This window comes from Myotis davidii, unplaced genomic scaffold (assembly GCF_000327345.1).
Source record: "Myotis davidii unplaced genomic scaffold, ASM32734v1 scaffold59, whole genome shotgun sequence".
NCBI classification, from domain to species: Eukaryota; Metazoa; Chordata; class Mammalia; order Chiroptera; family Vespertilionidae; genus Myotis; species Myotis davidii.
Window position 1 is genome coordinate 5,394,498 of NW_006293001.1, and position 23,539 is coordinate 5,418,036.

The window sequence follows — 23,539 nt, forward strand, 5'->3', positions numbered from 1 at the left end:
TCTTAAGAGCAAGGGCACCTGGAGCTTCAGGACACTTAGTATACACCTCCTCTCTTCCACCCCAGGACGGTCATTTTGTCCTTTATGCTAGGCAGCTGCTGAAACAGGGTTCAGATACTGGTGAGGGTCAGGTGCAAAGCTGCCATGGGGGTGCTGGCAAAGGGTTGTTGATGAAGAAGGGAGGTGAGGGATGCTGGAGCTGGTGGGATTTGATCAACTAGGATGGGTAAGGTTTACGGCAAGAATGGAGTGACGCATATCCAGTGTCTGTGAGAAGTAAAGAACAGTTCCTATGCAATATCAGTCAGGAATGAGAGCTCATTTTTATGTAAGGGGAGTTTATAAGCCAGGAGTTGCCTCTTTGCCTTTGACATCCCTCTACTTCTATCTTAGGCTTTTACAGTTTATTTATTTGTCTTTAACTTTGTACATGATTAGAAAATCCACAATGCTCACAAGCTATAAAAAGCAAATATTTTGGTCATTATACCATTTGTTTTTAATTATAATTTTTTTTTGGCAGTGGGAAGCTGGAGTTAATCTATAAGTGTTCATCCCTGGGGAACAGATGAGCAGAGTCCGGTGGTGCTATACTTTGGGCTGCTGTATGGCCCACAGACCCATGGGTTCCACAGGGATTTCATATAAATATTATTAACACCTTAAAAAAAATCACAAAGAAAACAACCACCTTGAACCAGGTCAGTTCTAAGTTTACTTCCTTGTCTGAAATTCTATAATTCAATAATTTCAAGATGGTTAAAGCAAAATAATACTGTATTCATGCTGAAAGATAAATCACAGTATTTTTGTTTATGGATACATTATCCTTAATCAGTACACTACTAGAAAAATACTTCTGTTTATGGGGTAACTATGTATCTATCCTTGGGTTTAACCCTTTTATTTCTGGGAAAATAGGAATTGTTTTTGACATTTTACATAATGATTTTCCTCATCTACAAAATTGGGATCATAACAGTAGATGCTTCAGTGGTTGTTGTGAAGATTAAAAGATTTATGGCAAAAGTTAGCTCTTATTAATATTATATAAGGGAACTCTTATCTGCCTTTTCTGTCACTACTTAGAATCCTAGATGATGAGCTGATACCATATCCCTTAGAAAGAGGGACCTTTCTAGGAGAGAGACTTTATGAGGTTATGACTGGAGGTTCAGAGGACATTTGGTAAGCCATTTCTTGGTCCAGTTAGTCATATGGTGTTAGTGCTAAAGAGGAGGACCCAGGTCCCCAATTTATTTTTTATTTGGTAACATGAAAAATTTGCTGATCGTCTGGTTGTGAGGAGTGATAGAGAAGGGTAGGTTGAAGATGACATTGGGTATAGTTTTATAGATATACCACCATCAGACTAATCATGGAATTCAGGAAGAAATGCATGAATAGAGAGAAAAGAAAATGAATGTACTCATACAGAAGGAGTAAAAGTAGGTATTATCTAGGAAGCATTTAGAAAGGTGCGTTGTGGTTTCAGGAAAGACTAGAATTAAAGACTTACTTAAACTCTCTTTGTGCTAAAAGTCATGACATTTTAAAGAATGAAATACAGAATTTTATACTGTTAATAGGAGAATCTATTAACCATGGGCAGTGAGAAAGTTTTCTTATTAACAAATCGATGATGCTAAAAGAGAATTGCACCCTTCCCAAAAAAGGAACAAAGCGAATCATTCCTACTAGGAGACATTTATAGCAAAAGCTAAAGCACACACTAAACTGTTTACATGAAAGTATGTCTGCAGAGAGGTCAGAAATTGACATGAAATGACAATAAGTTATGTTATTCAGTTCCTTTGGAAGTTCTTTTAATTTAACCTAATTCTCTTCACAAAAGCTCCAGCTGAACAAGCAGGTGTGTTCATATTAGCAATTGTTGCCACTCCACCATGGAGTACAATGTGGGGACTCTTTGACTAGTGCAACATTTCCAATAGGTGTGCCCTACTGCAAATATGGGCCAAAGAGCACAGTGCTAGAGACAGGTTGCTCTGCCACTTACTGGGTGTCCGACCCCTCCAAACCTCATTTTCTCAGTAGCAAAATAGTGATAATAAGGCTTACATCACATGAGTGTTAAGAGGATTAACAAATAATTTATAACTCAAAAGAGATATTGACAATAAGTTTTATAATGTAGGGGTTGGGAGCACAGTCAGACTATTTGAGTACAAAATTCATCTTAGCCTCTTATTAGCTATATTTACTTAGGCAAGTAACAACGACTTTTCTTTGTCTCAGTTTCCCCATCTGCAAAAAGAGAGTGATTATGGTTTCTAACTCATACAGTTTTGAAGATTAAATGAGTACATATATAAAGTGCTTTTAGTAGCAACTGTGCACAGTAAGCATTAAATTAGGGTTATTAGTTTTAATTACTATTAGGAAAGGCTCTTAATTAGTACATTCTCTGTCTAATCCAGGTTCAAGGCTTCAAATGCCATTTATAACCTAATGACTCCTAAATTCATAATCAGGTCCTGGCTTCTCTCTAGAGTTCAAGACTTATAGAAAAGTCCACATATGTTCTTAAATGTCTAATTGGCATCTCAAACTTAGTACATTCCTCTTCCACCTACCATCTGCCCGCCTGGTCAAATGTGTTTTGATCTTCCCCATTCCGGTTCATGGCTTCATTCTCTACCTGTTTGTTCAGCCCCGGGTTGAGAGAAAATCTATTTGTAGAAGCCTCCCTTTTCTTCACACCACACATCCAGTCCATCATTCAGTCTCATCACCTCAGTCTGACACAGTCTTCTCTTTCCTTGATTATCAATATAATTCTCTAGTTGGTCTCCCTGTTTTGAGTCTGCCATTCTTTCCCCATCAAGATATGATCATTTTGAAACTATAGATCAGATCCCTGCACACACGCCTCCCTGAGCTTCCTATTGTAACTATAGTTAATACACACGAAATTACTTAATATACACAATATATAATAAATTACAATAAAAACACACAACTTCTTGCATGGCCTTTAGGTACCTTTCTTAAGTCAGTTTCTATCATTCTTACCCATGTTCCCTCACACACAAGCCCAATAGTTTTCTTTCTGTTTCTTGAGTGTCCTCTGCTCACACTCATTCTAGGACCTTCAGATTGGCCTTTGAATGACTGGCCCATTATTACAGACTGAATGTTTATGTCTGCTCCCAAATTGATATGTTGAAGCCTAATCCCCAATGTAATAAAATTTGGAGGTGGGAACCCTTGGAAGGTGATCAGGTCGTAAGGGCAGAGCCCTCATGAAGGGGATTAGTGCCCTTACAAAGAAGACCTCAGAGATCTCCTTTGTTCCTTTAGCCATGTGAGGTCACAGCAAGAAGAAAGCCTTCTAAGAGCCATGAAGCACTCACCCCAGTGACTGAATCTGCCAGTGCCTGGATCTGGGACTGAGAAGTTTATGTTGTTTATAAGTCGCTTAGCCTGTCGTATCCTGTTACAGCAGCCCAAGTGGCCTAAGATACCCTACCTCATCATTTACCTTTGCAAAGACACCTTCCCTAGGCAGTCTAGCTAATACTCTGCTCCTGTTCCTCACTTTGTAGTAATTCTCTATTCGATTATCCTGCTTTATTTAATAGCAGCAATCACAATCTATTAACTTATTTTTAGAGTGTATTTGTTTATATCTCTACTATTTGCTCTATACTCCCATAGAACAGTGACTTTCAACCAAGGTGCCACAAGCATTGTTTAAAAACAATACCTGACCATTTATGGGCCCTGACCTCTTTTCCCACAAGTTGTCAAAATAATGACAACAGCCAACACAACAATAGCCATCCGTTATGAATGAATCAAAATTACACCTGTCAGATCAGCAAAAAAGATATTAGAGTGTAAGCTCAAGCTGAATCTCTCTTATTTATCTCTCCTTTCTCTACAATAACAAAGTGCTCAGAATATTTGAATGAATGTTTTGAGGCTGGACAGGTAGCTCACTAAAATTTACTTTTACTTTTAGGTAGGGAATAAAATAGAGTACATTTTTTTTACATAAGTAAATTTTTCAACGTTTGAAAGTATATTTCTTCAGGTATGACATACTTCATTTATACCTCAGATTTTTTTTTAAAAAAAATTCTATAGCTGTTTAGTTTTTATACTGCAAAAATACCTGGTGGATTATGAACCCCTTTTATATATATTTTACTTATACTTTCAAAAACTGTTTTGACTCTACATTTACATTAGCCTAGTGGTCTGAGAAAAAATAGTTATCTGAGATTACAGTAATTCATATATTTCAGTTCCTGCGCTAGGAGAAAGAAGAAAATAAACCCATTTAAGATAATATAATTTACCCAATGACAGAAGGCTGTAAGTACCCAGTTCTAATCTATTAATTCAGTCCCACTAAAAGGAAAGTAATTTTTTGGGAACCATTCTTTTTCATTAATTTATTCATTTTTGACATTATTTAATAGACACCTGAATAACCATTTACATAAAGTGGTTAAGGATACAAAGATGATACAATACCCCTGCTCTTGTGAGATTTTTGCATGGTATTCATGTCTTCTGCATGAGGAAAATACATGGAAATACTAAAAATGCAATGTAGTAAGTATTTCAGTGAATGTACATTTTTTCAGTAAATGTAAATATTCAGGAAACTTCAGAGTTTTGTGGAGTTCTATCACATTTGTGGATTATCTTAAATCATGGCAAAATCTTTTCGAACAAGAGAAGATTCTTAAATATATTTAGTGTTTCATCATTTCAGGGAGAAGCTAGAGATTATAAGTGCTAAATCCCAAGGCCAGTCTGAAAAAAATATTACATTTGTACAAGTTAGATATGAAATCTGGGAGTGGGGGCGGGTAAGGAACACTGAATTTAGAATTAGAAAATTTGGACACTAATCTCAGCTTTGTTACTAAGTTGTGTTATTTTAGGAAAATTCTTTAAACTGAGGCTTCAGTTTAGAATAAACTCTTCAGAAAACTATCTAGAATAAAGGCTGGATATTCTTTAAGGTCCTTTCCAGCTGCAGAATATGAGAATATTAAACTTAACTTTGATGGATAACTTTTCAGGACAATATTGAGACTCATCTCTATTAATCATTAAAGACCAGCCATGGAAATTGGAAGTTATTTCTGGTCTATTAAAAGTGACTCAGCAGCAGATTTCTTTTCAACTCAAAGGGTTAAACACATTTTGGTTATAGAATTATGAGTATGTATGTGTGAGAGAAAGGAAAGTAGAATTTAGATAAGCCCATACTTGTCAAAAATGATACAAAGAATGAATGCACACCTATGACAATCATTGATTTATAGTGCCAAGTGTTAGAGCTAAAAATAAAGTGCTTTATGATTGCTACGAAACAGCTAGAGGTACTTGCTGGGAGGCTGTGAAGCCTTGTGCAATGGAATATCACAGACTACAAAACACCAGGTAACTATCATTTTGCCCCAGTGCTACTACATTGCTTAAAATAAAAAATAAAAAAAAAATAGACTGCAAGTTAAACAGATTCCACCACTGCCAACATTCCTATGACTACTCACCCCAGGATAATCAGTTTAGAGCAAGACTCCTACACCTAACTCTTTGCGTGCTAAATATTTGATTACTACTGGGCTATATAACTACTGGTTTAAGACTAGAAATGCATTTCACTGTCTCTGTGTGTATGTGACTGAATGAATACAGTATAGTTTATTTTAATATTATTTAATAACATGTTCCCTAGTAAGTGTAAGAGGTAGTTCTCACAATGCCTGGCCCCAAAGCTTGTCTTGATTTTACTTCCTTGATCTTACTTTAATTTAACTGTTAATAAGATAAATGCTTAGATCTGTCAATTAGCAGAAATTTTTTTAGCTATTCCTGAATTTGAGGTCCCAAACTTTCAGAGAAAGAAGAGCTGTCTTCTTGTGGCATGGAACATATTTCTGCATTTTCTGTTACCACTGTCCACATTTCTAGGACTTCTGTTTTCCATGCGACTTTTCTAATTTTTGTATCTATTATACATATTTTAAAAGGTAACTGCATAATTGTGTCAGGATTAGTGAAACTAAGTTCTCAAAAGTCAAGGTTTTAGTTATAGATATATATGAAATGTCAAACTTGCTATTTAAGAGATCATTCTCTAAAAATTAATCAGTATACTTACATCAACGATTAAGAAATCTAGCCAGCACCAGGCATTTGTGAAATATGTTTGGAATCCATAAGCTACCCATTTGAGAAGCATCTCCAGGATGAATATATAAGTGAAGACTTTGTCAGCATATTCGAGCATGGTTTTGATAGTCTTCCGTTGTTCAATGTATATATCCTCAAAAGCCTGTGAATGGAGAATTTTATTTGAATGGCTTGCCTTCCCCATATATTTGATAAAATCGCTTAGTATAATACTGGTCACACAGCAATAATTTGATAAGTATTAGCTAATATCGGACAAACATTGGATATCAGGCAAAATTTAAAAACTAAAACTAATGGAAAATGTGGTCAAATAAATGTCAATATCTTTACTGATTTAGTATGTGCTTTCTTCCTTGCTTTCATACCAAATCTCTATTTCAATTACTGCTACAAAGACATGCTTTTAGAGAAGTAATATACACTGAGAAAAATAATTAGAAGTTTTGTTAATGAGGGGAAGACCTGACTTATTCCAACACGACCTTGAATGTTTCCCTGAAGGACCTGGTTTATTTTGAAAGAATAAATTGATTAGACATAAATAAATCAAGATACAGTTTTTATTCCCTAAGTGTTAGTATGATTTTTAGGGACAAGTGGATGGTATTTGATATGGAAGGTAGCATAGTTACAGAATGTCTCTGGAAATGGTTTTCTCAGTGAGGAGAACATCTGTTAGATAAACACCAGATGAGAAAGTCCATCTGGCTCGTCATGAGATTTATTCTGTACTGAATTTTGCAAAGTTAAACCCTAGATGCCAAGCTCTGCAAGGCACAGGTATATCTCACTTGCTTTTTGAAAAATTTTTAAAATTTTTATTGACTTCAGAGAGAAAGGGAGGGGGAGAGAGAGGTAGAAACATCAATGATGAGAGAGAATCATAGATTGGCTACCTCCTGCACGCCCCCCATTGGGGGACTGAGTTTGAAACGCAGTCAACGCTCCCTGATAAGGAATTGAATAGTGACTTCCTGGTTCATTGGTAGACTCTCAATCACTGAGCCACTCCGGCTAGGGCTCATTTGTTTTTTAAACTCAGTGTATGCTTTTGGTATTTTCAGAAAATAAGCTATTTTACTAAGACCTGATTCTTGCCAACATGCATTTGACTTACCAAAGCACCACTACTAAGGAGGATCATGAAGACAATGAAAGTTTCAAACCAGTTGTGTTCAACAATGCTGTAGCAGGTTTTCCGAAGATTCCACCAGACCTTTCCTTTGCCTTCTTCTGTACTTACTTGACAGAAAGGAAACTTTTTAATACACCCTAAAAGATAAGAGTAAATGAAATAAGTTAGGAAAATAAATTTTACTTTTAATTAGGAAAAAATAAATTTTGTTACTCCCATCTCAGTCTTAAATCATCATTTTATAGGGTAACTGGTTACTTCATTACCTAGTTATCTTTAGCACCCCTCCAGTATAATGAATCATCAATTCCTAGAATTCAAGGAATTACTTTGCCAAAAGTTGCATAAGTATAAATGGGTTCGTTCTTTAACACTAGTTCGGATCTCTGTGCCTCAAGGCCATTGATGAAAATAGTACTTGTCAGGATTAGGGAAAAACTACATGTTCAAATTGCTTATTCCTTTTTTGATGCGATCCTGGATTTTCATTTCCCTTTTTTCATGCACAGAAAATCCCTATGTGTTCCCCAGTATTGGCCACTGTCAGTTTTTCCAAGCTAATTTATTTTCAGCCTCAGTGCTTTTCTTAGTCACACCTATGAGTCATCTTGTCAATCAGTATCTCTATTCCTTTGTCTTCCCCCTCTTTGCTTTCATGTTTCTGTATTTCTAACTTCCATCTACTCTTCTGCTCTAACTCTCTGAGCTTCTCCTCATCAGATTTAATTCAATCACACTGAATCAGAAAATCTCTATTGATTTATAAGCAAGACGCTGTAGTGGTTGCTGTGAGAACAACTACTCTTCTCCCTGACAAAGCTCTCCAACACAGCTACAGCCCCTAACAGCTCTGGTCACAGCACAAATTAAGCACATTTTAAACTGTAAGGGACGAGGTGTATTTAAATTTATTTCTTTCTTTTGTTAATCCTCACCCAAGGATATTTTTCCATTGATTTTTAGGGAGAGTGGGAGAGAGAGGGAAAGACAGAGAGAAACATTGATGTGAGAGAAACACATCAATTGGTTGTCTCTTGCACGAACCCCTACCAGGGCCCAGGCCGGGGAGGAGCCTGCAACCAAGATACATGCCCTTGACTGGAATCAAACCTGGGTTGCTCTATCGACTGAGCTAACCCAGCCAGGGCGGAATGGGGTGTAATTACAGCAGCAGCTATAAATCAGATCACCACACTGACAATGGAGTCTGAAGGCATTGCTGTATCAGTGAGATGACATTCCAGAATGCCATTTACCTCATAAGGTTAACTTTTCCATATTCTGGAGGGGAAAAAAAAAGACATGTCAAATCATCTTAATTGCACAGGCATGGCCACTGCTATAATATAATCCGGAAATATAGATAAATTAACTTTTTGGAAGAAAAGAGGAAAACAAGAATAAACATGCCTTCACCATTTCTTTGAAATATTTCTGTCAAATGAGGTATATTCGGTCTCTGTAAGGAAAGAAGGGAGATTACATTCAATCGCATTAGAGCTAATTTACCTTCAGTAAAACAAGCTTCTGGCTTCAGGTCTTCTTCTGGTTCAACCTCAGCTTGTTCACCTTCTCGGGGCGGAGCAACATCAACGGTGCTTCCTTCAGAGGAGCTGGTTCCATTTAATTTCTGGAAACAAAACCCCATTGCAAAGATGTGATTTCTCTCCCCTTTTATTAGTTAATTCGGAAATGCTCTGTCAGAGTGTGAAAAAAATGGTATTTGACTCCATTAACATTACTGATGATTCTGTACTAATAATTTAACATAATTAAAGTCCTGTTCAAAACAATGTAACTACTGACTGACTTCAGAGAAAATAAAGTTTAGGCAGCATTCAATGTGGGTGACCGGGAAAGATGGATTATACCGGTTAACTAGTTTTATGATCTCTGCCTATGAATGCCACATGAAAAGCATTTAATTCATCAATACTCAGGCCAACTCAAGAATAGTTTGATAAAAGTTTGGCATGCTGGCATCCACTACTGATTATATTAATTAAAATGTATCTAGTCAAGTTCTAATGTCCACCTCTTCCAATGGAAATTTTCAGAGGGCAAAGAACATTACCAGTTGTCCGTACTACTGTCCCTGTTTCTGTAATTTTAGAAAGGGAGCATGGCTCATTAACATTAGTCAAAGTCATTAGACTTCAATTCCGAGCTATATTTTTCTCTGACTTACATAATCTTCTTCTTACTTTACTTCTTTACTAGCAGAAAAATGATCTCTCTTTCTTTCTCTCTCTCCTGTTTAATATTTGCTAAAGATTTCTAAATGGGAATTTCTTCATAAATGACATTGCTCAGAATTTGTTTTGACTTATTAGGAGCACATTCTTAATACAACATGTGATCAGGCTGTGGATCTCTCCATTAAATAAATCACTGTGACATGCTACGTGGCTAGCAAGAACCACTTTAATGTTACAATAATAAATATCTAATAAGTACTCTGGGGTCACTTAGGAAGACATTGTGGATGTGCAACATTTTGTGAAAACTGATGCAAAGACATGACATACAGCAAAACCTAGGCAATGGAAAGCTTTCAGAATGAAAGAACGGTGCATGGTCATCTTAATGGTTTCAAAGCCTCCATTAGCTTTAGTAGCTGAATGGAAGGGTCACTCTGCCCTAGCCTTCTGAAAGAGTTAATGTGTTACTAAAATATGCCTAAATGTCTTCCTAAGCGCAGGAGAAAATTTGATTCAAAATTCTTGATTAACTGAAATCATAATGCAAATATAGTTTGATATGTTATAATGCGACCTAATTGAAGAGTAGTATCCAGATGATACTTTTTGTGATGTTACTTTGAGGGTGAAGTTAACCAGGTGCAACTAAGTAGATTATGAAAATTAAGTCAAAATATAATTCTATAATGAAATACCTCCTATCCTGGATTATGCTACAGAGAGAAGCGAGGCCATCATTTTGGGCTGATGGTTCATAGGATCATTATAGTACAAGAATTTTACCTTTAAAATTCTCTATTTTTTGGAGAGGTGGACATATTTTCTTCAAGGACTTTTCTTTTAATATCATTATTCTTTTAAGAAAATCCCAGGAAAGCTATTGCTGGATAGAATTGCAGCCAATTCTGGTATTATGAAGAAAATGCTAGATAATTATTTAGACTTGGCAACAACTCTCCCCTTCTAATTTCACTGTTTTATGGGTTGGACACTATAATGTTTAATGAGTGTTAGCAAGAATATCATAGTTGCATAATATGATAACATCACAACTGCATACAAAAACCAGTAAAAAAACAAATATTTTTTGAGTTTACTTATAAAAAGTTTCATGCTTCTTCCTCTTGGCCAGTTCAAGCTCAATGATTTATTTTGAGCCTGGTCATGGTCCATCTCCCATGCAGCCTTTATTTCTTGCATTATTTCTCCACACTAAATTTCCTAGAATGGTTAGTCCATTTTACTTGTTTGTTTTCACCAAATATGTTCATATAGATATAGATATAGATATCTATATATATGAATTACCACAGATAAAATTATAATTTTTGTACATATACAAAAACATATATACCAAAATGTATACACACACACACACACACACACACACACACATACCAGACAATCCAAGCACAAAATAGACAATACCGTTGTTGAGTTTATGAAGAGTGAATAAATGAATAATTATATTTCTATGTTACTCTTTTTTTTGAAATATATTTTTATTGATTTCAGAGAGGAAGGGAGAGAGAGAGAGATAGAAACAGCAGTGATGAAAGAGAATCATCAATTGGCTGCCCCCTGCACACCCACTACTAGGGATCAAGCCCAGAATTGGGCATGTGACCTGATTAGGAACCAAACTGTGACCTCCTGGATCACAGTTTAACACTCAACCACTGAGCAGCACCAGCTGCGCTGTGTTTCTCTTACAGGCAGAATTATAGTGTTTAGATAATTTCATCTCTCCATTTTGATAAATAATTATTGTCTTAACAGAGCTTATTTAATTGTATGAGGAAACACATTTTTCTGCATAAATAGGAATTACTTAATTAGTATTATAGTGATAAAAACATATTTCAAAAATGTTTCTCTAAAATATTGGCAGACAATCACTCAATAAATAAATCTGAGAGAAGAAATTAATAGTATATATGTATATACCCACATAAATACACATGAAATTTCCTATTTGAAAACTTTTGAAAATATACTCACCCTTCACTTCTCATTTTAGCACTGTTAATATGACTCTAAGATGTTTATTGTTTTTCATAATATTTGTCTGCTATATATGTCTTATATTTAAATACAAATACTTATTTAAAGCAAACTCTTCACAGCACCAGTAATCGTAGCTGCTAATCTGAATGACAACTGGATCTACTGTTTACTAAGTTTTGACCTCAATACATATTTTTGTTATGGTACTGTCTTTGGATTATAAATATTGGTGAATGTGATTAACATGTTTGGATACACATAATATTAATTTTCTAAATGGCTCTAGAGACTATGCATTCACAAGCATAATGTAAAGAGGTTAAGTAGTGAGTTAGTTCACCTCTATCCGCTTGGTATTGTGAGACATAACATGTTTTTTGAAAACAGAAAAGGAAAAAATTCTGCATGCCTTCTCTTCTCAAACCTGTTTTACAACGAGAATCACTTCACTGTTATCCAGGAATTTTCTGATTCTAAGGATAAGTTATTTAAACTTACAATCTGTAAAGCTCCTTAAGAAATGTTCAGAGATCTGTAGACCCTCATGCACCAAAGCTTCAAACATAGTTGGTAGGTTAGTGTTCGTTTCACTAAAAAGTGTCCTGTGGGAAGCTCCTTTCCCTATTGAGGTTGATATAAGATTAATTCTTCATAATTGAAGAATCAGGCTTTTTCATATTATAATCTTCATAGGCCACAATTTTGTCATAGGAAAGTTATAAAAATATTATATCAACTACATAAAAGTTGTAAATTTACCTGCATTTATATTTAAAGCTTAGACTGTCATTACATTATGACAACTTACCGATTATGATATACTTCCTTATATGCTCTATTCACTGGATCCATAAAGAATTTTATTGCTGTGGTTTTAAATCATGATTTTATACCCCAGGAAACTAGTTAAGCATTTAAAATTCTATACATTGAGAAAATACTATCTACATAATCTAAACATTTTCTAAGTTCAACACTTTGACATTCATACTCTGGTAGAGGGTAGTTTGTAATACATTTTATCTTGGCCAAACCCAAATGACTTCCAGGATGGCTATTTAAATACATGTAACTGATTTAAAAGCAAGTGAATGGTGATAAATACGAAAAAGAACTTACTTTCTCTATATTGCCATAGCTGTGATACTACAACGATATAAAAAAAAGCAAAGAAAACCTGAAATAAATTTTTTCATATTAAGGAGCTTAATGACTGTACTAAATAACTAAAATTAATACTTGTTCTGAAGTAGTTTGAAAAACATGATTAGCTCTATAGGCATACCGATGCAATGCTGATGCTTTCATATAAAGCCACATAGTACAAGCCGAGACTTGTTTGCTTGTACTATTTTCTTCCTGCTCCTGCCAAATTGTATGGCACTTAAGATCAGACTCTCCCATCCCTTGTAGAAATTACTGAGTCTACAGAGGGATGATGGCTTATGCTGTACAAATGCACACTGGAAAGCAGGTTTTAAGATGCAACATTCTCCAGGCCTAATTCAGCCGCAGAACACATGCCTGGCTGTAGCAGAAGCCTGGCGCAATGCTGTGGAAGCTGCACGCTGATCCAAGAACCATGCGCTCAAAGACATGGTACCTGAACATGAAGTTTTCAAGAAGATTAATTACAAGTACCACTCATCAGAAATACCAGAATCAGCACCCAGGAAAGCCATGAGACCATGTTTTCCCCTGAGAGCATGAACTTATATAGAAATCCTCCCCTTATGATGAATGTTCCTCTTGATTTTTATCCAATTAAATAATGAAATTTAACTTTCAGAGATAGAAGAGAATGTTAGCAACTGGCCTACTTCCACTGAAATGCGCTCACATTTCATTTGTTTTCAATCAGCTATCAAATGTTCGACTCTCACAAACTGCTGTACGATTCAAGAGGCGAAAATAAAAGATTCAGCCATTACAGATTGCCTTTAAAATCTAGTCGTTGATCTCAAAACCCCTTCTGGGTTTTGTCTTGGAAGTAGAAGAGGAAAATTTTTTGGTCAGACATACTATCGGGCCTTAGTCTGATCTTTTGGATATGCATATCCATATCTTGAATGAGGACATTTCACTTGACGAACAGGTAGCCATATAGTTGAGACCATTGGGTTGCTTATCTAAGGCAGGAAGTACATAACTAGAACCAATAGTTCTCTTTGATGGAGCACTTTTTGAATGGTTAAAAATATAAATCACCTGTATTTGGTTTGGCTTCAACATTTAAAATGTGCAATCCCCCCTGTACTCCTTTTAAAGTAGTCTTAATAGGACAGAATATATGAAACTAAAAATAATTATGTGGTAATTGAAGGGCAAGGTAAAGGGGCATCAAGAGGGCAGAAGAAAAGGCTGGTTTATCTTGAGAAGATACACAAAAAATTGTCATCTAAACCAGCCTTCATTGAGTAATTTCAGCAGAAATATACTAAAGCACCAAAACAGTTCTCTAAAATGGCTATTCACATACCCATCTGTGCTTCTGTAAGAGACACCTCACATTCAGTCATTTAAAAAAAATGCATAAATCACCTGGGACTGCATTTTTTTTCTATTTTCCACTAATAATCTTATTTCTGAATTTGTTCCAGTCTACAGCTAATTATCAGTTATCTCTAAAGAATAAGAAAGTATTTATAAATTAAACCAAGAAACAACCCTAAACTCTACGTAGATACATTTTTCACCAAGAGCCTTGAAAATTGCCAATATTCATAAACCTTTCACTTTTGCTTTATAATTTCTTTCACAAAACCCTCACTCAGGCACCAATAAGCAATGATATCAACAGAAAAAGTTGAGTCAAGAGAATAAGCTAGACATTTAGTTAATCCACAAACCTACAGTAATTTCGGGAGATGCCCTTTACTCTTCATAAAACTATAATTAGTATGCAACAGTAGGAAATTTTCCAACTCTCTTTTTTGCCTGCTCAGTTTTGGGTAGAACATTTTAGGGAGAAATTAATGTAGATCAGGGAAATTTTTAACAATGGGCACACTGGACCAATTACTTAATGATCAAGACACAAGGAACTTTTCCTACCCCATATAATGATGCTTTCCTCCTTTTAATTACTTTACAGTGATCACTTAGGGTTTTGCAGACATATGATTTAACAACTTTTCTAAACTACATGAAATCCAAGATATGTTGTGCCCAAATGCATACAGACTATGGCCCTTCATATCCAAAAACTTAGGATCACCCTACTCTTCTTTTAAAAGAGCTTATCCCAAAACACATGAAAACAAACATTTCCATTTGGAGCACATGGGTTGGATGGATTGAAAATTATATTTACAGATCTGAAAATGGAAGCCCTCATTAAACATCTATGTGAGTCTCATTTTGGTAATACAATTGACTTATAAGGGCTGAATCAACAACAAAAAGTTGTGGTCTTATTTTAACGAAATAAAAGCAGATAAATAAACAAAAAATGCATGCCCTCAAGTTCTTGACTATCTTGAACTTTAAACATTCCTATCATGTTTTAAAATAGATATAAATCCTATGATCATGCAATTATTGCTTTTAAAAGTGTACAAAGACTAAACTGGAAAACTCATTAGCAGAGCCAGATACGATGTTGGGGCTGCCCGTGTAGCTGACCATGCTGTGATGTGTCACACGATTCAGCAGAGAGCAGCTGAGCATGTCTAGCAGTTCCTTGCCACGGCAGGGGAAGGAACGTAGCTGAGTAGCATGCAGGCCAGTCAAGATTCATTTAGAAAGTAATTGCACTTGTACACTTGCTTGGGTAACCTGGGTAAAAGTGGTGGCACGAGTTTCTGGCTGGTTAAAAACCCCCAGAGCTGCATTCTTGATGGCTCCCGCTCGATTTTACCCCTGTGAGAAGTAAGAATGGTAAGCAGTGAAGGTCACAGCAGGATAATGCTAGATTGTGCTTTGGAATTCAACTTCAAATATGATTCGTAAGAGCATTTATTCTATATCCTTTACCTAGGAAGACAATGAAACCTTTTAATGACTAAATTGTCAAAATTGATAATTATATAAAAATTCAAAGAAATCGTGATTATGGAAACTTTAAAAAAGATAAAAATGAACAGAATTATATGTTATATCTTGTCACAATATTTGTGTAATTCCAGACTAGTCAAAAAGAAAAAGATCACTATTTTGAAATCTGTACCTTAAATTTTCTTACATTTTTTCATGCAAAGCTTTATATTTATTTTCATACCAGACTATTTGTTAGTGGTCCATATATATCATATATCATATACTATATAATAACAACAATTCATTTTTTTATCTCTAAAAACTTTTATCTAAAAATTTTGCCCCAACTGTGTTACAGCTGGATAGAGTTTATTATGAAAATCAATAAAAGGAGTTGATTAGATAGGTTTTATACACCATCTACATTAATGATTAATTTACTGCCTCTTCCTAAAGCGGAAATGAATTGTAAAATTTTTTATCTTCCTTTTTTTTTTTCTGTGATAAATGTATCATTCTGCTGGGTGTAGCTTGTTTTCTCACTTTGTCAGCAAAGAGAAACGATACTGTGCTCTCCAAAGCACAGCTCAATGTTCTTTTCCTACTTGTGGTAAAAAACAACAACAAAAAAACAAAAACAACTAAGAAACTTGAGCTAAAATGTCACTTTAAGAATGTTATGTGTATGTGTGTGTGTGTGCACTTGTGTGTGTGCATGCATGCACACACGCTTGCATGCACGTGTACAATAATTACTAAAAAAAGAACACAGCTAACATTAATGTGCTCCTGAAATGTGTTCCATGTCAGCAGTTTTCAGAAAATCCAAACTGAACTTTGCTGAAATTTATTTAAATCTTCTCTATAATGTTAGAACATGCTGATTTTTGCTTTAAAATGTGTACTTTTAATTTTTGTGTGAGCATATATGAAAATTGATTGCCCTGTTAACTTTTCAGGGATTTTTTTGGTACTAGTTTTAAAAATCATTGACATAAAATTTACTCTTGAACTTAATTTTACTGCACAAAATACTTTGCCATTTTATCCTAACTTTGCAAAAGTATTTAATTGTATATTTACTTTGATTCATTTTCCCACCTTATTTTCTGTACACTTTAAACAATTTCATTACATTCTGTAATTAGATTCCCTGTATCCAAAATTAGCTTGAAAGAAGAGAGAATGCTTATTGAAAAAGTCACCCAATAAAGGAATTTTTGTTCCGATAACAAAATGTTTTCTAGGACTTGATAATGAAGACATTGTATCCCATTATTCCAAATTTATGATTTTTTAGCCACTAAAAAGACATGACAGTGAGGTAGTATTCTACAAAGCAATCATTTGAGATACCTACAGACATTACAGAGTTTTTTGAAGTATTATGGAAAGCAACTGTTTCAAGATATTTAGTTTTCACGGTGCCAAGGTGATGAAACCTGTGATATTAATATAGCAAATATTTCTCCAGCTCTTTGGCTTTTCTAGCTCTTTTTGAACCCAACCTAGTCTGGTCCCTTGTCTTCCCTCATTTTTTCCTTTGTACTTACCTCTTTGGTAAGCTCCTGTAATTTCAAGGGATTAGATAATTATGAATCTGCATTTTTGAAGCTATTTTTAAACCCTGACCTTCCACCCAGTCTCTGGTTCCAAACATTGTCACTTCTGCTTCAGCATATCATAATGAAATTCCTTCTCTTCCCATATAGGCCTGGTGATCTTTTCTACAAAGATTCTTAGACATTGGCATTACCATTTTTCCAATTTCCCAGATTTTTTATTGGGTTTATCAAACCCTCACACTTACTCCCTTACTCCAGAATTTCCTCACCTCATTGCTATCAAAGATTGCTACTACATTCCCCACCACAACCCCGCCTATCCCTCACTCTAAACTGTTTAACTCATTGATACAAAATAAAATTTCCTAAAACATCATTTTTTCTGTTGGTTTTCCCCTGCTTCAATATAGACAGCAACCAATTCCAAACTCATCAACTTACTTCAAAGACTGAGCAATCTGAAACTAACTCATTCAAAATATTTTCCACTATCTTCTCAACCAATTCTTTATTCATGGTGATTGTTTCACTGGCTCACCTTAATATTAAGCTCACTCTCAATTCTGTCTTTAGTTTAGTAGGTTTTTGCTTTTTTGCTTTCTCTTTGTATATTTGACCCAGACTTTGAGGCCTGTTTTAATTTTATCTCTTCCATTTAGCAACTTACTATGTTCTTGTTGTTCTTAATACCCATACCCTTCTATTCAATGCTATAGGATTAATCTTTTTAATGTCTTTAATTATTTTGTGAGTTAGTGTTCGCTTGCTCAAAGATGTTAAGGTTTCCCTGAAGGGGGTTATGTTATGGAGCTCTCTTTTAATTCTTTCTTACTCTTGGTATCCAGCAGAATGCTAAGTTGATCAAAGTATTCAATAAATGTTTGTTAATTAATTGGTGTCTCCTCTTAAATAAATCAATAACAGATGAAAAATTAGAATTAACTTCTTATTTTACTAGAATGAGCAACATATAGATTAGGATTGAATTCACTAAATAGACTTTGAGTGGAATTCAGAGAAATAAATCTTATGCATCATTTAATGTCTATTTTTACTTTTTCCAAAATATTTTCAAGCTTACTATTATATATCAGCAGTTATGAAATACCTAAAAAAGATTAATATCACTTGTAATATTGTCAACTACTTATTACTTATACAAATTCTGTTGCTACTGTTATTTGAAAAAGAAAGTTATAAAATATGCTCACAAAATCAGACAACACTGGTCTGATTCCTAGGGTGTCAATATTATGCCCTCAAACTAAAACTTTCTTTTATAACTCCATGCTAGACTTATTTCTTACTGGTATATTAGAAGTTCACAAATAAGTAATAGTAAAAATTTTAATACTGTTCTCCACAACACAATATTGCAGAATTAATACCATTAAGCTACTAATGTGGTATGCTTTGAATTCTTATCATAAAGTGGGAAAAATTCCCTTCTTTCTTTTCTTTTAAATAACTAGTCTATGACAGTAAAAGTAGCTTTTGAATCTATAATTTAACGGTAATCTTCAAGTAGGGCTTTTGTAAGTAGTTCTTAGTATTTTCAAGTTCATCTGGAAGATTTGTTCATCACCGACTTGGCAAAATATAATCAGTGCTATTTGTAGCTTTCTAATATGTACAACTCTTTCATAAATGAATAACACAGTATCATAGGCAATAAAACTTTCAGAGGTGAACAAAAACTACATAAACTTTCACATTAAAACAAACTGTAGCAAACCCTAATATATTATAGAAAGCAAGGAGATGACACTTTCACAATGATCAATAAAATATGGTTCCTTGATTTTTCTAAAGAGCATAATTAGTACAGAATAGAAAGTATTAGTTAACATCTCTTTTTTGGGAGGCCATATTTTTAAATTAGACTTTCAAACTATCAGGAAAATGAATATTAATTATTCAAAATGAACATGTTCTATGGAAAGTTGGGATTCCTATGATTGAATTTCCCAATGAAGAACATTTTATACTTTTTGAATATTACCATAGATAATGTCCAATATACTTTTAAATAACATAAACACATAAGAATACTAAGTAATCTTATTGCCTGGTTATTCAAAGAAATACAACACAAAGTTTAAAAGCATTCTTACCTCTTTGCTTTCTTCTAGTTCAGACTCACTGCTGAACTCTTCAGTATTTAGGTTTTCAAAGTCAGACTCTCCAACAGCGATTGGCACTGTCACAGTGAGGCTGGGGTTGTTGATGAAGGACATATCATTTTCATCGATTACATATTTTTCAACACTGCTTCCAGTACCTACACCACTGGTGGTTCCATTCCCATCTTTTAGATAATTAAGCTCTTTGCTTATTTCAATTCCAGTATTATTGGACATGCAGCTGTCTATTTTGTTGCCTTCCTGGATTTCTAGGACTTTTGGCTTTCTAAAAAAGGTTTTTCGGAAACAGTCCCGTATCTTACTTTTCACATAATCAATTCCCTTTTGCATCCTTCCTACTGCAATCTGGAGATTGTTCATTTCGTTATCATCATCAGTAGCAGCAAGGTTGTCAGAGCTAAATGAACTCAACAATAAGGCCAGAAAGAGGTTCAGAACCTAAAAGAAAAAAAAATTGTTACATTAATATTGAAATATGCATTATTATAATAACTTAAGACACTCATAGATCTTTGCTAAAACTAATTCATCAAATGCTTCTACATTGCTTACTGTATTTTAGACACCATGTCTTAATTACACACTCCTTAAAAGAACCTGACATCTGTCTGCTGTAAGGGCAGAATGGGAAAACAAGCTCCATCTATTTCCTACTGAGGACAATGGGGAAGCAGGGCTTCTAAGATTTAAATTGTGTCTACTCAGAGTTGCCAATGAAAAATAAGTCCCATTTTAATGTTTTTGCTCAATGAGAAAAAAGTAGATATTTTCATCTTAGTCTTTTTTACTTCATGTTATCAGTTTGTATAGGGAATGTCTAGTTTTGTGTTTAAATAATGAATTTATTTGTTTAATAGCCTAGCAACATGTTAAAACAATATACTTGAAATGTACATTCCTTTGTCCAATAACCACAAACTTTTATAACAGTAGAAATTTCTAAATGCAAATTATATAATACATTTCCCATAAATATGCTTTGAAATTTGTGTCCAAATAGTTCAACAGATGGAGAAAAATCTAAAATTATCCCAAGGCATAGGCTAGACCCATAAATTACTTTTCTCTTTCCTCTTTTTGTATAGAAAATATGAGGAAATCTTATCTCTGAAAGTATCTCTGGGATACATGGAGAAAATTATCCAATTATCAGGTAAAATATGACTAATACAGAATAATTAATTATAACTGATGCAAAAGGAAATTTATTTATAGGAATATTTTTAGCCTGAAATGCAGTTACTGAGTTAAAAAAATGTTACATGGTAGGAAAACACATGAAAATAAAAAATCCCAGTTTGTTTCCTTATTTCTTTATCAAATTTTGTTCAGAATATAGAGCTTCTTAATTTATTATTCTGAAAAAATTGCTTATTCAAAGGTATTCCACAACATTATTTTAAGCATTCTCATCTGAAATGTACCTCTCAAGGCATAGTCCAGTATGATAGTATAAAGAAATGCTTTGTCTACACATGATTGAGAAATTTAATCATTAAAACTAAATATACAAATTGTGTTTTTACATCCATACTTTTAAGCCAGAGCCGAAAGTAGGTCTTTTACATCTAGTCAATGTCCATTCGTATGAGTAACTTAAACTATAATAATTTTATTTTCCTTTTAGAAAGCATATATAGGGAAGAATATATTTAGTTCCTTCCAAGCCATTTGGATAATTACAATACATAGCTAAAAATACTAGTATAATGCTCTATTTCATTGAAATTTGTCTTCAAAATTTGGTACTGTGTAACTTATGTCCTTGAGTAAGTGAACAGTATGAACTCTGAACTTATAAAGAGTGATTTCAATATAGAGTAGATAGTTGTATTTTAAGATATATTGGAGATTATTATTTTATCAAAATAATAGTAGGCTAAAAATAATTCAGGTTATAAAATATTATGATAAAGTTAATCTTGATTATAAAAACATTTACTTGAGGAAAGACACTAATATTTGCACCCCCCAAAAACTTCAGATAGATCTCATCATCATAGCAACCACAATATTTCAGTTTTGTTATTCCAGTTTCATGGTTTGGAAACTTGAGAATTTAAGTAACTGGCCCATTGCTTAGAGTGTCAGCACTGGGATCTGAGTCTAAGTCACTGATGAAAAACCAAAGATATGTCTATTGTGTCAGCCTACCTTCCTAGCTACTGTCTGATCTTGTTCTTTTTTAAAAAAAATAATATATTTTTATTGATTTCAGAGAGGAAGGGCGAGGGAGAGAGAGATAGAAACATCAATGATGAGAAAAGAATCAGTGATTGGCTGCCTCCTACATGCTCCACTCTGGGGTTTGAGCCTGCAACCCAGGTATGTGCCCTGACTGGGAATCGAACCATGATCTCCTGGTTCATAGGTTGATGCTCAACCACTGAGCCACACCAGCTGGTCTGTTCTTATTATGAATATTTGCAATGTATACGTACCACGAGGTTTCCAATGACCATGACCAACATGAAAACAATAAGGCACATGGTTTGGCCAGCGACCTCCATGCAGTCCCACATGGTCTCTATCCACTCTCCACACAGCACGCGGAACACAATCAGGAAGGAGTGGAAGAAGTCATTCATGTGCCAGCGTGGAAGTTGACAGTCACTGGAGATCTTGCAGACACATTCTTTGTAGCTCTTACCAAAGAGCTGCATGCCGACTACGGCAAAAATGAAGACGATGATGGCCAACACCAAGGTGAGGTTACCCAGAGCCCCCACTGAATTGCCGATGATCTTAATGAGCATGTTCAGGGTGGGCCAGGATTTTGCCAACTTGAAAACTCGAAGCTGCAATCAAGTGAAAAGCTACTCTTAGCAGTAATCACACTATAGTTTTTGAAGTTAAACATCATTTAATTAGTGTACTATATTGTAGACCAACTCTGTGGGATACAAATTTGAATATAAAAAATCTCAAAACATACAAAACAAATTCAAATCCAGAAAAAGGTGTTAATAATATTAGAATTGCAAATCAAATCATAATATTATTTAAATGCAAAAGTAAAAAAAGATATAATATTTCAGATGTGATAAATAAAACATTTCTGATTCATCAACGATACATCTATGAAAACAAATTAATATTTTGATTAGAGACATGAGTTTAGCAAACTAATGTCATCCTCATACTATATTTCTGAGAGTAAAAAGAAATATATATCTTACTGCACATTTATAAAATAAAAGTAAAATAAACTACTTTGATTAAAAAAAACTTATAGAAAGCTCTCTTTCCACTTGAAAAAATACACATTTTACTTAATTTCCAACAAAATTTTACATATTTTTCAAAAAAAACGTTAGCTGACCTCAGAAAGTTTGCTTTACTATTGTTTAAAGTGCTGATGCTATGAAATATTTTCCTACATGTACCTTTAATGTAGCTCCCACTAATTTAAGGTTGATAACAAGCAAAGATTAATTGGGACCTGAAGTTTTTATTTGCATTTATGTATAGACTTTAAAGCAAAAATAAGTTAAGGAATTTAAAACATAATTTTAGAAGCACATAAGTATTTCTAAATGTGCCCTACATAGTTAATCATTATGAAGTGTTTCAACCATTTTTATCATTCTTAGAAAAGAGTCACACTTAATTTTAAAGAGAACATTTATATATTTTCATAGACTACCACACATATTGGTATAAATTTAAAATTCAAAGTAAATATTTTATAAATACATTTTGATTTGCTTTCAGAAGAAATGTTCTGTTAATGAAAAAGAAAATATAAACAGTCTATGTGCAGATACCAGTCTGAATGATCTCAGTACAGACAATCCCTCCACATTGGACAGGCCAAGCTCCATCAAACTGAGACTGACAATAATGCCATCAAAGATATTCCAGCCCTCCTGGAAATAATAATAGGGATCCATGGCAATGATCTTGAGAACCATTTCTGCTGTGAAGATCCCAGTGAAGACCTACAGGAAAGAAATGTGACAACTTGACACAAGCTTAGCATTTTATTTCAGGAGAGCATTTTAAGTAGATTTGTTTTATTTAACAAATCTGGTAGATTTTCAGGAAAATGCTGATTTTAAAACATTTCATCGTTCACATTTTAAATTTGATACTAAATAACAGCTATGGAGTTGTCGCTATTTTTAGTACACTATGCTTCTATAATCACTTTTTTTTTAAGTATTTTTACATTAAGAAAAAAATCTATGTGTTATTGGAAGTTACACATAAATATTTTAAATTTAGTAAAAACAGTAATTTGTTTATGATTTTTGTTTTTTAAGAGACAATGTCTTATTTCTATGATTTTATAAAAATTCCTGAAAAATTCCTGAAAGAGAG

At 34.1% G+C, this 23,539-nt stretch overlaps 1 protein-coding gene across 2 annotated transcripts in view; it reads right to left on the reverse strand.

Annotated features, from left to right (window-relative positions):
* SCN3A (sodium voltage-gated channel alpha subunit 3) overlaps positions 1–23,539 on the reverse strand; it is a 111,362-nt gene that overhangs the window by 14,237 nt on the left and 73,586 nt on the right. For both annotated transcript variants that reach the window (XM_006766509.2, XM_006766513.1), the window contains 6 exons: positions 22,984–23,157; positions 21,658–22,014; positions 19,187–19,654; positions 8,831–8,951; positions 7,304–7,458; positions 6,152–6,325 (listed from right to left, as the gene is read on the reverse strand). In XM_006766509.2, coding sequence (XP_006766572.1) covers positions 6,152–6,325; positions 7,304–7,458; positions 8,831–8,951; positions 19,187–19,654; positions 21,658–22,014; positions 22,984–23,157 — 1,449 coding nt within the window. The remainder of the gene's footprint in view (positions 1–6,151; positions 6,326–7,303; positions 7,459–8,830; positions 8,952–19,186; positions 19,655–21,657; positions 22,015–22,983; positions 23,158–23,539) is intronic.